General features: G+C 43.5%; 1 protein-coding gene across 1 annotated transcript; it reads right to left on the minus strand.

Annotated features, from left to right (window-relative positions):
• Positions 1-1100: 1100 nt before the first annotated feature.
• On the minus strand, positions 1101-16331 carry LOC120451551 (hornerin). The gene is made up of 14 exons (XM_039635350.2): positions 15774-16331; positions 14590-14680; positions 6378-6769; positions 6198-6277; positions 5965-6136; positions 5521-5861; positions 4113-5220; positions 3208-4050; positions 2994-3137; positions 2752-2932; positions 2571-2687; positions 2376-2499; positions 2149-2303; positions 1101-2082 (listed from the first exon to the last, which is right to left on the minus strand). The coding sequence occupies exons 1-14, from the start codon at positions 15791-15793 to the stop codon at positions 1858-1860; spliced, it is 3993 nt and encodes a 1330-aa protein (XP_039491284.2). The 5' UTR covers positions 15794-16331; the 3' UTR covers positions 1101-1857.
• Positions 16332-16433: the final 102 nt, after the last annotated feature.

Consider the following 16433-nt stretch of genomic DNA (forward strand, 5'->3'; position numbering starts at 1 on the left):
AAAGTGATTTAATAAATTGCAAATAGAGTTCTCGGGCATTCTTCGTTGAAAAGGGCAGTAAACTACAGGCAATCTATTGGTGATTAGATTTTATGACTCCCAGATTTTAAAAAAAATGACATGGAATAACTAAAATGTATATTTTGCAGTAAAACATATTTTAAAAATTATCCGTTAAATAATAAACCCCTTTTCGAATAATAACCGATATACCCAATTAATTTTTGTTAAAAACCCATAGACTGAAGGAGAGATTAAAACATTTAGAACACTAATTTATGCAAAGTCTGCTTTCCAAGATATGGGGAAAGGAACCCCATGCTCCCGAGTGCACCTGTAATCCCCGGATATATCACTTCGACGCTTCATCATCAGCGGACACTTGTTCGTCTGCTATCAGATAGTCAGTTGTGTGATCCCCGACAAAATCCCATCGATACAACATTTTGCACCCGAAAAAGTCAACTGACGGCCATTTTGTGACATATCACAAGGTGAGTATTCAAATTTATCAATATGAATGGTTCGAACAGCGTATTTGGGGAGCGAGTGGTCTGAAGAGAGCTTTCAATGGTAAGTAATGACCATTCAAAAAGTTTTTTGTGCCTTACAAGAAGATGAAAACTTAATAATGAATAATGAATGGTGATAAAAATACAGGCGTTCATTTTTTAACAGAAAGGCGTTTTTCGAAGGTATGCGATAAGTAAATGCGACCAATTCGAGACATTGACGAGGTCTACTGGTCGATAAGGAGCCATGGCCTGGGGGGCTTATGCTCGTCAAGTGAGGCTAAATTATTAGCAATTATCAGAAGACAAACGGTTTGAAATGACTTCGAAATTGGGCATAAATAATTGTGGCACGCATTAATAACAGCAAAGGAAGAACCGGCTGAGTTTTTTAATCCCACAATGGGCATGTGCTCCGATGACAAGTTGTCGATATTTCTCCCAACTTTGTTTTACATTTATAACTTTATTCGATCACCTCGAAAACTGCAGGTTTCCATACATATTTATATATTTTCACTTGACTTGTTCTCCATGAAATTGCGATTGATTCGAACTTTATCATATTTATTTATTTTCATTTTTTTATTTATGCAAATGAATAAATATTTTGTATATAGCACTACGTTGGCTGCAAGTAATTTATAAGCAGTTTCATCATTGACCTCTTATTGCGTTTGATTCACTTATCTCTCTCTCTCTCAGCTCTCCTTCTTGATCCTCCTTTTCATATAGTGTACATCATAATATATATAGTATTTAATTTAAGTTATCGTTAGCTTTATTTTATAACTATTTATAGGCTTCGCAAGAAGTTCTTTAAGGTTTGCTTTGCTTCGCACTGTTGAGAGTTAAGAGTTTCTTTGAGTATTTGCTTGCTTGCTTTGATTTAAATTCCATTTAAAGAAAAACAACAGTTAAAATGCAAAATAAATTAATTCAACTACAATTTGAGACATAACTAGGCATGCACGCATTGAGTTTTTAGTTTTGGATTCTTCTTTCAGTAATTTTTGGTTTTAAAAAGCACTACGAGTTACAAGATCGTCGAGTATTTGGGGTTGTTGCCATTGTTCTAAACAAGCATCCTAGTCATTACGAAATAAAATTAAATCCATAGACTTTTGGTCTTGGTAGCAATAAGTGAGAAGATTCGAGTAGCAAACGAGTTAAAGTTAAAGTAGGAGTTAAGATTAAGCTTCATCATCATCCTTTGTATAAATACAAATTGAGTTAAAGTTAGATTTGGTAGGTAGTAAGTTAGGATAGGTTCATAACGTTTGCATATTGGTAGGTTGGTAGGTAGGTCGTTTGCCGTTTTTGGCCCGTTTGGGCCAACAGCCCATTAGACCAGATTGGCCACGTGCGTCGTGTCCATGTGCTGAATTAAAGTGCGCATAAAGGACATCTCTTTCCGAGCATTCTCCAGAATCACTTTGGGATCCTCCGATGTACAGCGCAGGCAGTTGGGCGCAAAAACCATGGCCAGATTCGAGGAGTCCATCTTGGTGCAACTGACCACCTCGGGTATGGCAAACTGTTGCAGGAAATGTATTAGATACGTTAGAACCTGAAAGCATAGATAATTTATAAATTAATAGCTCCATTAGTTTTTTTGAATAACCGTATATCTTACCAGCTGATTTATTTCGGGCAACTTATTAACTATTTCTTTGGCTTTGTCGGGATCCTCTGTGTTTACGCAATCTTCGTAGTAGGCATCCGGTATAAGTGGATCGTACAGTTCTCGATACCACAGCTTAAGCAGACTGGCTGGCGTGTGTGCATCAACTAAGAAATGGAATTGAATATTAAACTTCATTTAGTAGTTCTTATAAATCAGTTGTGAAAATAATCTCTTACCCAATGTGTTTTTGTAATCAGGAACATCCCACCGATCCAGGCGGTTCTTCATGCAACCTACTTCATCCACATCCGCGGAGACTCGAAAGATTCCTTCAGTCTGCTTGCCATTGAGCAGGAGTACCTGAAAGAAAGAAACATTTTTATTTACATAAAGGTTTAACGCGCATTACAGCTAGGCAACCAATAACATACGTGCTCTGATAGTGTGGTCTGTATCCAGGGCAGCTTACGGAACGGAAATTTTTCTTTTTGAAGATCCATCACTTCAGAAAGCGTGTTCCCAAACATGCTGTTCCTTAAGATTTGTTGCTAAAAGTTCAGGATCGAGCAGATATTATAATTGTTTTTAACATTTTCGAGTATGATTCGTTACCCGCGCTTGCTCCACCTCGTCTACAGTTGGTTTTTTGGCCATTCGGCGTCCACTGCTACCTATGCGATCCAAGCGGCGACAGCACACAGTTGCGTAGTGTGAAATTTGCACATGGATAGGCCATTTGCTAACCTCCAGGAAACTCGTGGCAAACGATGGATCGCGATGCCGATTGACATAACTGCAATACGAAACATAAAATTAAAAAAATTATATTTGAATTTATAACTTAATTTACTGACTTGAGCAGCGTCGGTTGAAACGTGGGCGAAGGGGGTACGTAGGACAGACATATGGCCATCAACTCCCACCCGCGGATGAGCGAGTCTCTCTTGGGATTCTCAGTCGTTTGCCGACACAACTGGACGTATAGCTCGTCTCTTAATCTGTAAAAAAGAAATACATATTAATTTATTGTTTTTACATATGTATATTCTATTAAGGTTATTAACTCACTGTTGCTGTGGTAGGGATGCTCCAATTATTTCTATGGCCACTGAATTTAAAGTCATGCCTATTCGCGCCTTGCGATCAGCCATGTAGATCTGCACCAGTTTAAATAGTTCAATGGCCGTTTTCTTGTCCGCCTTGTCTCGGGACAATGCCAACATGGGTCTGCTTATCGCTTCCGCCGTCCAACTTAGCATGTCTCGCACAGATGCCTTTTTCCGGAAGATTCCCTTCGAGTGCAAATTCAGATTGTCGGCAGCGAATTTCTCTATATCACATTCTTTCATGCAGGCCAACGTAGGTCCACCCAATCCTAAGCCTCCCATTCCTGGCGCCCGTTCGCTGGGTGGAAAGATTTGCTGGATGGTGGGCTTTAGCGAGGGAGGAGCCATCTTGTGACCAGGTCGGGAAAGACTAGCTGGCGTCACTGTACCCACGGTTGCCTGCTGTTGACCGGCAACAGTACTGTGGCCGGTCTCTTCTTTGGATGATGCAGCTGGTCCCGATCCTTGGTGACCGGCGCCAGCTAGGCGCGAAATCTGCCTGTTAGGGGAGGGCAGGGTCTGCGACTGCTTCTGCTTGGCGTCGCTTGGATCCAGGTGCAGCTGCTGCTGGTGGGGCACTGACGGCGGTGGAACGTGATGGCCATGACCATGCCCAGAATACGGCGGAGTATTGGAGTAAAGCTGCTGACCGTGATAGCCGCTTCCTGCTGAGGGACTGTGTGATACGGTGTCGTAGTATGAGATCTGGTAACGAGGCTTTGGCTTGGGGGCAGTGGCGGTTGGAGCCGAAGGTTCTGTCGTATTGCCACCAATTCCCTCCAGCACAGCCTCCACGTTTTCAGAGCTAAAGTATACAATACAAAAGTTAAAAATGCTGGAGAAGGAAGAAATCGAGTCTATACTAACATATCCTCCCTTCCGGCGGGATCGTGCGGCGGATACATGTACGCGTAGTAGGAAACGCTGTCACCCATATTGGCGTAATCGTCGATCATGCCGTAGTTGTGTTCCAGATAACCGCCATGCGTGTCCGATCCTCCATCCGAGTCCTCGTTGTCCGGTTCGTGTCCTGAGAGTGAGTGCTCCGACTGGCTATCGGAGTGGTACGAGTCCGAGTCCCCGCCATCGCCACCACGGTATTCATACCGACCCGACAACTTTGCCTGCTCAATGATATAGTGCTTGAGAGGCAGCAGGTGGGGCATTTCCTGGTCCCAATTGGTGTACAAGGGTGAGGTGTTCCCATTGTCGTACTCCACGTCGCTGTTGTCAGCTTGCTGATGATAGTGATGCTGCTTTGAGCGCCGCTTTTCACCGCCTGTTCCTGCCCTTCCATCACCACTTCCTCCTCCCACATGGTAGCCTCGTTTGTCCAGACTAGAACTGGCGCTATGTCGCAAGGAGCTCTGTCCGGGATAATGATGCGACTGCGAACGGTTCGCCGAGGAGTTATTGGACTTCTGGCGCTGGCGGGCAGATTCGTTGGAGCCGCGCGACGAGTGCGTCAGCAGGCCCATGTTCTCTGTCCCACCTCCTGGTGAAATAGGCCCCGATTTTCCCAACGAAATCCTTTCCAGACTTAACAAATCTATGCTGTGGCTCGGCTCCTGTAGGCGCGGTGAATGCTGCATCTGGGGCACAGTACTGGTGGCACTCGTCTTAGCCTGCCGCGAACTCTTTGTCTGGGGACTGATCGGACTCTGCGGACTAGAGTCGCTCGAGTGCTTCTTGTGGCTACTGCTGCCGCTGCCCGCCGTGCTGGTGGCCGTGTTGCTGCCACTGGCCCCACCTCCGCTCTTGGTTGCATTGGTGGTGTGACGGCGCCGCGAGAGCGGTGTGCTTTCCACTGACTTAAAGTACTTCTCGTGCATGGAGTCATCGCTGGCAGCTCCTCCATTCGCCGCTTCCGCGCTGCTCTTACGGTAGGATTTGCTGTGGTGGCCAGCGGCGGCGGGATTGATTGAAGAGGACATGAAACTGCCAGAGCGGGCCAACGACACTTTGTATTCGCGATCTAAAAAGGTTGAGAATATTTAACATGAAGATAAATCGTTTTGTAGTGCTATAAACATCGTTTGGCTGCATTAAAATTTAAGTTCACTCCCACTACATATCCGTACTAAGGTAACGACTTAGAGCTAAACCGGTTATATAAATTAAGAGAAACTCAATTTATATGGAAATTCATCATCCTTCTGTCAATGTTTTCTCATCTAGCTTATTAGCAAAATTTTCGAACTTCTTATTAGCTTATGCATGTATAATTCAAGCAGCCAACCAAAGTTCACAGCATTACATGGATTACAATTCGTACCGCCTCCGTAGGACTTGCTCGCTGGGGCTCCGGTGCCACCAGCGCCTCCACCACTGCGTTGTGCGTTTCTCTGCTGATGCTGCTGTTGTGCGTAGTTGAATTGTGCAGCGGGCGCTGTATCCGGCGACATCTTCTTCTTCTGTGACTGGGGCGTGTGAATGGAGTGCGTAGGTGAGGCAATATCCGACGACTTGGAGGAATAGCCCTGCAGGTGGTTGGGCAGCAGCTGATGATCAAAATACTTGTCCCCATAGCCACTGCCGCCGGCGTAGGATGAAGATGTGGAGGTGCTGCCATGCGGTAAATTATGCGAACTGGTGCTCTCTTGCAGCATCTCGAAACTGAAAGGCAATCCGTAACCCAAGCGCAAGCAGAGATGGAGATGTGGGTACAGAAGCAATTTAAAGCCGATGAAGTGATGGATGCCAAACCTCAAGTACTTACGCTCCATTGTCCTTGCCACCGCCACGCTGCTGCTTCTGCAGGGAGCCAAGACGCAGGTTATCCGGATGTCCCGACCCCGGAACGCCGCTGTCATTGAAGCGCCTGTAGCCATGCGCACTGGACAGACTAGAGTCGCTCGACTTGCCAGATTCCTTATACTGATTGCATGAGTCTGTCCGGTTGAAAGAATGTTGATGAGTCACCAGGATGTTGGGGTTGATCAGAGCACTCACCTTGCGAACGCCTGGAGGCGTAGCCCTGCGGATGCTGCTGCTGCATGTCTATCGAGCGGGATGAGTCACCAGTGCCAACGCTGCAAAGTGGCCCAGAATGAAATGTAAACATATGTGAGTGTAAACAATGTAGGAGCAGGCCCCAAATGGGGTGGCTCAATTCAAGGCAAGCCCACTCACCGAAAGCTTTGACGACCACGTGGACTAGAGATCACTTCGTTGCTGGTTAGCTTCTCCTCCGAGCTCGCCACCGTACCATTACCACCGCTGATCCGCTGCTGGCCACGTCCTTTCTTGTTCGGTCCCGACATGGGAGAGGGTTGTTGTTGCTGCTGGGAAGAGTGCTGAACCTGCACCTGCTGCTGTTTTTGGGGCGTTGTCTGCTCGCGACGCTCGCTGGGATCGGTGTTCTGCTTGAGCGTCTGCAGCTTCGCCAGCGGAATGATGTCGCACTTACTCGGCCGGTGCCACACGGTCTTCTGCGTGGCCGCATTGTAGTAGTAGAACCGCTGGGTATTAGTATCAAACAGTTCCCACCACTGCGATGAGTCGGTCCGCTTAATTGGCACATCCTGTAAAGCGAGAACGGAACGCGGTACGCGTGGCAAAATTAGTTTGGATCGTTGTCATCAGACCGAGAGTGGTCGTGTGTGTGGGTCGTTGTGCAGTTCGTATCGGATCGTTGGTCGTGGAATTTGGGATAGGTATCGAGAAGGGGGCAACACGTGGGCCGGGAGGTCAACGGGCGTTTATTAGATAAACACTCACAAACATAAGTATGCTGAGAGGTGAAGCCAACTCCAATCGATTCATAATTCCTTACTTAAAAATGTTTTTACTCTTAATGCAGATCAACAAGAAATTTAACTAATGGTTACTTTATCGTAAAAATTATATCAAACAATGTTATACATGAATTATATAATATAATATAATAACATTATAATTTTACCTATGAATATCTTTTTTTTAATAAACGCTATTCAGTTTCTTTGTCTTTGAAATTAAAATTAAATTTAAAAATTATTCCAATGTCAAGTTCTTATCACTGCAATCATATTTCCACTGATATAGTGGATTCGCTAAAAAGCATTGCAATTTCTGCACGATTCAACATCTGACACACAAACGTAGTTTCATCAGAAGTGACACCGGACTTAATGACACTCAGCTCTAGTGGTGGCAATAATGAGTTCCATTCTGCTAAAGCTTGGGAGGCTCCATTGTTGCCGTTGCTATTGCTGTTGGTGTTGCATGGCGCTGGCTTTTATCCCTCCTCTTGAATTATCCAGCAATTACACAAAAGCAGATCTATTTTGGTATCTCAGCTCGAGAGCTTTTCTTGGGGCTTAATCAGCAAACTCGAGCGCACAAAGAGTGCGTGTGGGTGTGCCTCTGTGTGTGTTTATAATCTCAGTCTGAGGGGTTTTATCAGCCGAGTAAATACAAATACAACAAGTGCTTGCCAAACAGGAATTCTCGATGCTTTCCCGACTGCAGTCGTTCGCATGAGCCTTGTGCCGCATCAGTGATGGGTAAGGTATTTGCATTGCATTAAGGTTGTGTACAAGATTTGAGGCACATTGCATAATGCACGTACCTAGGATCTAAGAAAATTGCTACTAACGCATGATGGTTGATGACACACGCCGTGATTTTCCGCAGGCAATAAATTAAAAAAAATAAATAGCTTGAATCCTCTTAATAAAAGAGAGCAATTCTTATCGATCGTCTTAAGAGCAGGTACATATATGTATAGTGACGTAATCACGATTAATTAATTAAATTTTCATACAGCTTGTTAAACGTAAACTTTGGTAATACGTTGAAGTACACATCTCTGATTTTATCCTCCCTTTAATATCTGGCCTTGATGGCGAGGCGCGTGTGCTTAATCCGCTCCATCTCGCTCACTCCGCACTACCCATCCCTGTCCCACCCAGAAGTCAGGGTTATTTCTGCAAAATGCATGCAGTAAGAGCACCAGCAGCAACAGCAGCAGCAGCGTTGGCCTTGAACTTTTGCGCTGCAGATGCGTTCACTTCAGACTACTGGGAGACCCAGCTTCAGCTGCACTTGTCCAGGCCAGTTGGGCGGTGGGAGGTGGTTGGTCCCTGACCCACGCCCTCTTTTAGTTCAGCTGCCTGCTGGCGTTCTGCTGCTCTTGCTTTTGTGGTTGCAACTGGCCACAGATAGCAACAATAACAATGCCAGCCCCGCCCACCGTTCAACGCCCACCACCCATTGCCCATCGCACCCCGCTGCAAATGGAAAGCTTTCGGCTTGGCTGCTTTTCATTTCTGGTTTTCATTTCCATTTCGAAGCGGCGCCCCGATTGCGTTGCATGTTGCATAATTTGTGGGCGCGACCAGACGACTATTTGGAGGGGGATGGGCTGGGAGCAAGGCCATCCACTCAGATGCCACGTCGCTTCGCTACGCTTTTCGCATTGTTGGGTTTCCAACTGCCCGTCAGTAGCTTACTCGGTCGTCAGTCGTCACTCAGCAGTTAGTCAGTCAGATAGTCCTCCCTCCACATCGCCAATGATCCGATTCCCCGCTGCCTCGATTCAAGATGAACTATAATAAGAAACATCAAGCGACTTGACCTCATTTTTGGCCTGCTACAAAATTCTTACCTAACTTTTCATAATTGTGGAATATGAACAACAATGCCCTACATCTTAGTCACAAAACGGTCAGCTTGAATTTGACCATTGTGTTTCTTGGAAGTTGGGGTGTAACCAATTACTTCAAATATTTAAACAGTGACTTTTAGAGTGTCTTTTGTTATCATTTCATTTGCAATATACAAGAACCGCATTTAATTAATTTAAAAACAAACCCTGACGCTATTTTGAATGGCTGACTAAATAAAACGTATTGGTTAGCTTTTTAATATTTCCTTGAACATTATTGATACGAATTAGTATACATTTTTTATTCCCTTTTAAGATGAATAGAGTTTTACTAAAACAAGAGGCATTGTGCTTCGCCATATAGAAATTATAGAATTTATTTTAACAAAAAAATCCCATTCCTTATGAATTAAAGTGTCGGAATGATTCGCACCTGCATGACGTACCATAAGAATGATTACTCATACGCCCTGTGAGATAGGAGATGAAAGGCCTATATGCGCTGCGAGATATACTAATAAATAAATTTGATTCCTACTACAACGGTCTAGAAAGAACGTCGTACAAAACGACTTATTATAACAGAGTTATTAGATTGATATGATTTAATTGCGACCCCATTAATTTCTTTAATTGAGCCAAGCGTTACATATAGATCCCTCGAGTAATGCATTCCGCTTCGTTATCTGCCATTCAATTTGCCAACCATGGAGTACAGTATGGCATGTGGCATGTGCGTCTGGCGCTTATTGAAAAACAATTACAACTTTTAATCAGCGGCAAGTGGGTCGATCGAGGCGAAAAAAGAAGCGAGGCACGCACAAGATTTCTAATCGGATGGAGTTCTGGAGTTCCTCGTATACAGAAGACTATGGCGGAGGTCAGTTTCGGACCCAGCCACTCTTCCTTTCATTTGCTCATCTGTGAATTATGCATCGGAAAAACAAGCAAATGCTATTAAATGAGACACACCAACAGACTGCGGTAAAACCAAACAGAAAGTCAACGCAGAGCTTTCGGTTGCCCCTCCGAAAAATTAGGTCATCAACAGAGCAAATTTTGAAGTCCAGCGTAGATCCCAAAATAGAACGCATGGAGGCGATAACGTCGTCTCATGAAATTCGAATGGAATGTGCCGCCAAAATTCGAAATCAATGAATAGAATCGAATTGCGGTTGAACCTAAGCAATATGTGCAGATCTGACTTCAATTTAAAGTTTTCTCGTCTCATAAAAACAACAATCCCCAATAACTTTTTCCAGACGAAAGCAATAACAATTAAATATTCGATTTATAGATTAAGGCAATGCAGTTATCATTGAGTTGGGCACATGTTTCACATTCCCGCCAGTGAAATGGAATGCAGATCGCAAAGAAGTCCAAATCAAATACTTATTTATAGATCCGTGAGCAACAAAAGAGCCTAGTCCTTCGCTTATTTACGATATGATGCTACTAAATAGCTCGACCATAGTTCAGCAACACAAGAAATTAATTCATTGGCCAGGGATCTGGGATCGAAAGTGAAATAAATGCGAGTGATTCCCTTTTATGATGGATGTAATCTATAAGTTATAAGTTCTAAAAACTCATGCATTTTCCAAAAAAAAACATGACTAAGCCATATTAAGCACAAAATAAACTCCGAAGTTATTGAAGTTGCTTAAAATCAGACAATTTCGCCTCTAGGGGATTGCGAAAATTATAATGTAAATTCCCCAGCAAGAAGCTCCGAACGACGAAATTCATTAGCAATATTTATGCACATTTAATTGACTTCGTAATTGCTTTCAAATTGTGCCAAGCAAAGCGGAAGAAGTCTGTATTCAGCTGGGTGCCTGTGTGGATCCGAAAAGCACACTTTGGCCGCAAAGACAGGAAACCAGACTTGGCCCAAGAAGGCAATGGGCGATAGCCAACCGACTAGGAAGAAGACCGGGTGGCAAGGTATACCTCAAGTCTGGAATCATAGATAATGCATGACATGCATATTCAGTAAGTTGGTAAATAAAAATGTAATTCATTGAATCAAACTTCTTCTGACTTACGATACCTAGTATTATGTCGGTACTGGCATTAGTACTTCTTTTTAGGAAATTTATCTATAAATTCTGGAATAGCGATACCAATTCTCATACGAAATAAATTATCATAATTTCCACAAAAAGTCTAACTCCGAACACAACACACCACCCTATTCTGATCTCAATAACGAAGGCAATTTTACAAATCAAACCACTTCTTCAAGATCTTCTGCGATTGAGTGAAATTGCCTTGGGTCTAATATACCCGAAGTAGAATAGGTACACAGAGACCACACTGACAATTGAAATATTTTGGCGATTGCGTAGCCCAAGAGCCTCCACTGAAGCGAAGAGGGAGGCCCAGATCGAGGTCCGACCGTTTTGGAGGAGGCGCCGCATTTGGTTGCACCACCTCTTTCTGAAGGGGATTGGGATTGAGGTCGCGGGAGCAGTTGGAGCACTTGGATGACGCCGGCGGATGCACGTGAACATCCATTGATTCTGGTGCGACTGTCTTGAGGTCTTGAGGCGGGTTTCGTAATGTGAAACATGAAACGAGCAATGGACGTGCAACTTGTGGGCAACTTTTCTTTTCTTTACTGTTTCTCCCTGCCAACCGGAAGTTTTACAAAGCCAAATGGGCAAAAAAAGCGACACAAAACAGTATGAAAAAGTTGACAAAGCGTCGAGAGGCAGGGAGGGCGGTAATTTCGAGTTATAATAAAAAAAAAGAAAGGGGAGAAAAAAGTAGACGGTGTCCCAGCAATTGTGAATAAATTTCAAATCACGTACAATGAACGCAGCAGCGAGAGTTGTCGTTTTCTTGCAGTTGTTGTTGTTGTTGGTGACACCAAAGGGAGCCCGGCTAAAACAAAGCGCTGCAAGTTGGCCAACAAGCAGCTGCAAAAAATTCGAGAACAGAATGTTACTAATTTAAAGCGAGTTAGAAAAGAGCGAGGGTGGAACAATGAGTACGCAAAGGGTGCCCGGCAAGGTGGTGCAGTCACCCTTTATTCTTTAATAATGCCATTTTCACGCCGCCCTGCATAAATTGTGCGGATTATATGGCGCAGTGAAAAGGATTCACTTCCTCATCGCCACGAGGGGAAGCAGCAACAATTGCAGTAGCTGCAATCAGATACGGAATCGGGGGCAGGTCTTTATAGCCTTTATCTAGTACTTCGGAAGGGGCAGAATGGAGTCGGAAGTGTCGACTTTACGCTGCCAAATTCACAATAGAGCCCCTGAATATAACAGGTTAAGTTTCACAACAGAAGATATCAAACTAGAATGCTTTAGTTATTTATTCATTAAAATAAATTATTACTTACTATAATATAAGTAAAGTGATTTACATAAACATACAAAACTAATAAAAACAAATGATTACAATTATATTACCATAATATACCGTAACAATAGGTATATCGTTTCATTTGAGTAAAGATAAATTATTTCAGCAATGAAGCTATTATAAACAAGTCCATTCTTACTTTAAACATAAGTATTATAAAAAGCCATGTTTGTGGGGGCTTGGAGGGGGTGTACTCAGAATGCGGATGACGTAGTCGATGAGTCAAACAGAGAGTGAGAGTGACAAAAACCGAAATGAAATGCACATAAATAAGCATTCGAAGAGAGAGAGAGCCTGGTGACTTTGCTGCAATGCCTTGGTGGTAAGAGAAGGGGGAGGGGAAAGCGGAAGCAGGACCGTAGGACGAGCAATAAATCATGGCTTCCAAGCGGACCTTACGCTCTCTTACACACAAAAAATTATCTGAAAGTTGTCCACAAGAAACCTTTTTGTTCTAGCTGTTTATTATGGGTGTGTTTTTTGTAGAAAATTACCTTTCAGGATATACATTGCGTATATGGCGTTAATATTTTTTTATTTTTTATTAAGATTAGTATTTTTAGATGTTGCAACACTAAAATTACCCGATATAAACAAAATGATCCTTCAGGTAACGTATCTTTAAAATGCATTTGTATTCATACACATATGTACATACGTTTTAAGATTACGTTTTCGTTTTTGTCCTAATATTTTTGTCGTGTAGCTCCTCACGTAAGCCTTTCCATTATGGATGCAGGCCAAGCACTCCTCTGCACACCAATACCTTCGGAAAAGTCCTGCCCAAGTGTGTGCAATCACGAGCGAAACGAGGACATTGCAGGCCAAAAACAAAATCAATGAAATTTTTCCTACTTCCTTTGGGAGCAAGTAAGAAGAGGAAGGCAAGGGGTATTGAAAGAAGGGTGGCCTGGTTTGTTCGTCTGGCCGGTGTTTGCCTTTCGGCTTCGTCCTGCAGGCGAGACCAAAGTTATTAGTCCGCAACACCTTTTGGCGTTGCCGCATTAGCCAAACAGCATAAAAAATGCAGCAAAAAAACCATGCATTTCAGCAAACAGACAGCTAATGGTTTTTCTTTCGTTCCCGTCTGAAAAGGAAAAGTTTTGCCTTTAGAGAGGGAACATATTTGCACTGAAGCATGAAAGACTGCAACATTTCCTCCTTTTACCCAGCTGTTATATCAGAACGGTTATGATGATGCATTCGACAGTTATTTTAATATAATTAACCTTGGTCACGCCACTTGGCGAAGTGGGTTACAAAAAATTTGCAAGCCAAACACAAGCAAAACAAGAGAGAACGCTATAGTCGAGTTCTCCGACTATCTGATACCCGTTACTCAGCTAGTAGAAGTGCAGGTTTGTGGGCGTTAGAGTGGGCGTGGCAAAAAGTTTTTTGGCAAATCGATAGAAATTTAGACGACTAATACAAAAATGAAAAAATATCTAAACATTTTTCAAAAGTGTGGGCGTGGCAGCTTTGGGCGGTTTGTGGGCGTTAGAGTGGGCGTGGCAAAACGGTTTTTGGCAAATTGATAGAAATTTACAAGACCAATACAAAAATGAAAAAATATCAAAACATTTTTCAAAAGTGTGGGCGTGGCAGTATTGGGCGGTTTGTGGGCGTTAGAGTGGGCGTGGCAACATGAATCGACAAACTTGCGCTGCGTCTATGTCTCTGGAGTCTGTATGCCCAATCTAAACTTTCTAGCTTTTGTAGTTCCTGAGATCTCAGCGTTCATACGGACGGACAGACAGACAGACGGACAGACGGACAGACGGACAGACAGACGGACGGACAGACGGACATGGCCAGATCGACTCGACTATTGATCCTGATCAAAAAATATACTATTGGAACGCTCCTGCGTACATACTTTCAACATCTAGATACCCTACCCCGAGTAGTAATTAAACAACCAGCCCCACAACAAGTTACTCATCTAATCAATGAAGTGAGCGTGGTTACTGAAACCCGTAAACATAGAAACATCTTGTGCTGCGTAAGATAAGACATGGAAACTGTTGGCTTTTCATACATAACTATAAGCTTTAACCAACGAATAATACTTAGATTCCAGTCATGAAGTTTGCTTAATTCTTCTCTGAACAGCATGAGGATGTTTTTACAAATATAGTGGTGTAGACTCGTATGATTTGAAGTTTCTGAAGTGAAACACATAACAAAAATGGAATATTCGTTATAGAACTGTAATGAATGATGCTAAGGCTGAATAAGTGAGACTTTAACTCAACAATGCCCTAATTACATTTTAAAATGTTGTAGGGGTCACAGATAGCTTCCGTTGGAAACTTGATTTTAGAGCAATTCTTTGCTGATACACATAAATATACAACTTAAGAGACTTGTACTTACTTCTGGTGGATCCCAAACACACTCGCCAGTGGTGAGATTGGCGTACATGTGCTCCTTGGTGCGAGGCTCGATGATTTCTACCCATTCGATTCTGCTGGTCCAAAGCAAACAAGAAGATGGGGAATGGGGATCCGGAGAAGGCGAGAAATACACATAAATAAGACATAAAATGCGATGCTTCTATTTTCGAGCGGCCGAAAAATGTATCTTAGGAATGCCAGCCGCAGTCAAGTTGTTCGAGATTCGAAACTTGGTGAAAAACGCCCTCAAAAGCGGCAGCAAAAATCAACAACGGCCAAATCTGCCAGGAAACAACTGTTTCATTCAATATTTCAAGGCATTCATTGAGGCAAATTAATAGGAGATACCAAAAAGTTGACCAAAATCGGCATTGTGCGTATCATCTGAGTGTGTGTGTGCTTGTGTGTGTGTGCCGGTTTTTCCCCCATTCAATTGGGATTTTCTCTATGCCGCCGACAAACATATTTAGTCGAGCATTATCCGGTTTTTCCTTATTTGAAAATTGCAGTCCTGACACACTCGCACTCACACTTACACTCGCTTGGCCGAGAATGGGAGTTGGGAGAGAGTGGGTGAGGTGAGCGAAAGAGGGTGTAAGTGCTAGTAGTACTCTCTCTGGCTCTCTCCATTTGGCACATTTGGCGGACGACGCTTGTTGCCGCGCCTTGCCAGAAAATCGATTTTGCAGGCGCCTCGGGCCACAAAAAGACCCAAAAAGTGCATAAACCAGGAATTTAATCAAGGTAAAGGAAAATGTACGCGACAAGAGAGAGTGAGGGAGAAGGGGAGAGAGAGACACGCAGGGAGGAAGAGTTGCCACCCACACACGCATTCTCACGCACGCACACACTCTGGCAGGCAAATGCGGCTCCTTTCGCACTCTTTTCCTTTTCCTTTCCTCTTCTCACTCAAGCACGTCCACGCCCACCATCTCCTTTTACAACCCACCCACTCGCATTGCATGGAAATTTTCTGCAGCCAAGACTGCGATTTATTCAACAAAAGCATCTGCAGTTGGTCATTGTCGTTGCTGCTCTTGCTTTCTTAATAAATTGTATACACAATTTCGACATTCGCGTTGTCTGGAGATTGCCGTATTTGTTGTTGTATTTCTTTGCTGCCGCTGATGGTAGTGTTGTAGTTTGTAGTGTAACGGCACACACCTTTCACAACTTGAACTCATTTTTTCTCTGCTCTTTATTAGGGGGCTGCTGTTGGTTGTTGCTGCTGGCGGTTTTCTCTAGCTTGTTGTTGTGGCTGCCTCCTTTTGCTATTTCTACTGCTGCTGGTGCTGCTTCTTGCTCCTTTTCTTGCACACACAAACACTCGCAAGCACGCACACACCCCGAACGCACTTTATATATATATTATTTTCTTTCACTTATTTTCGTTTCACCCGCGACAGCGAATATGCAATTTCCTTCTCAATTGATTTTTTCTACACACTCACACTCCTTTTCACATGCGTGCAGTTTATGTTGCTATTGCTGCTGCTACTGTTGTTGTTGTTGTTGTTGTTGTTCTGGCTGCCGCTGCGGTGCAACTTGTAACACTTTCAAATTTATGACACAATTCACTGGCCATATTTTTGCTTGGCTCTCCGTTTGTGCAACTGCATGATCACAGCGCTTTTTTAATATTTATGCTGCAATGCGTACAAATTTGAACGCGAGACCTTCCGCTTTTCGCTGCATCTATGCGCTGAAGATGTGCCACAGTCGATGAGCTTGTCGATAGTGGGAAGGATTGGTGCCGGCACTATCGATTGCGCATACTACCCGATGGTATCGGCGAAATGAACAATATCGAAATTGTGCTCTATT

This window comes from Drosophila santomea, chromosome 3R, assembly GCF_016746245.2.
Source record: "Drosophila santomea strain STO CAGO 1482 chromosome 3R, Prin_Dsan_1.1, whole genome shotgun sequence".
NCBI lineage: Eukaryota > Metazoa > Arthropoda > Insecta > Diptera > Drosophilidae > Drosophila > Drosophila santomea.

Coding starts and splice junctions, on each gene's coding strand:
- LOC120451551 (XM_039635350.2), bottom strand. CDS start 15,793: ATGAGTTCAAGTTGTGAAAG. Junction 6,770..14,589: donor GTGTTTGGGATCCACCAGAA/GTAAGTACAAGT, acceptor CTCGCTTTACAG/GATGTGCCAATTAAGCGGAC. Junction 2,083..2,148: donor TGCCCGAAATAAATCAGCTG/GTAAGATATACG, acceptor CTATGCTTTCAG/GTTCTAACGTATCTAATACA.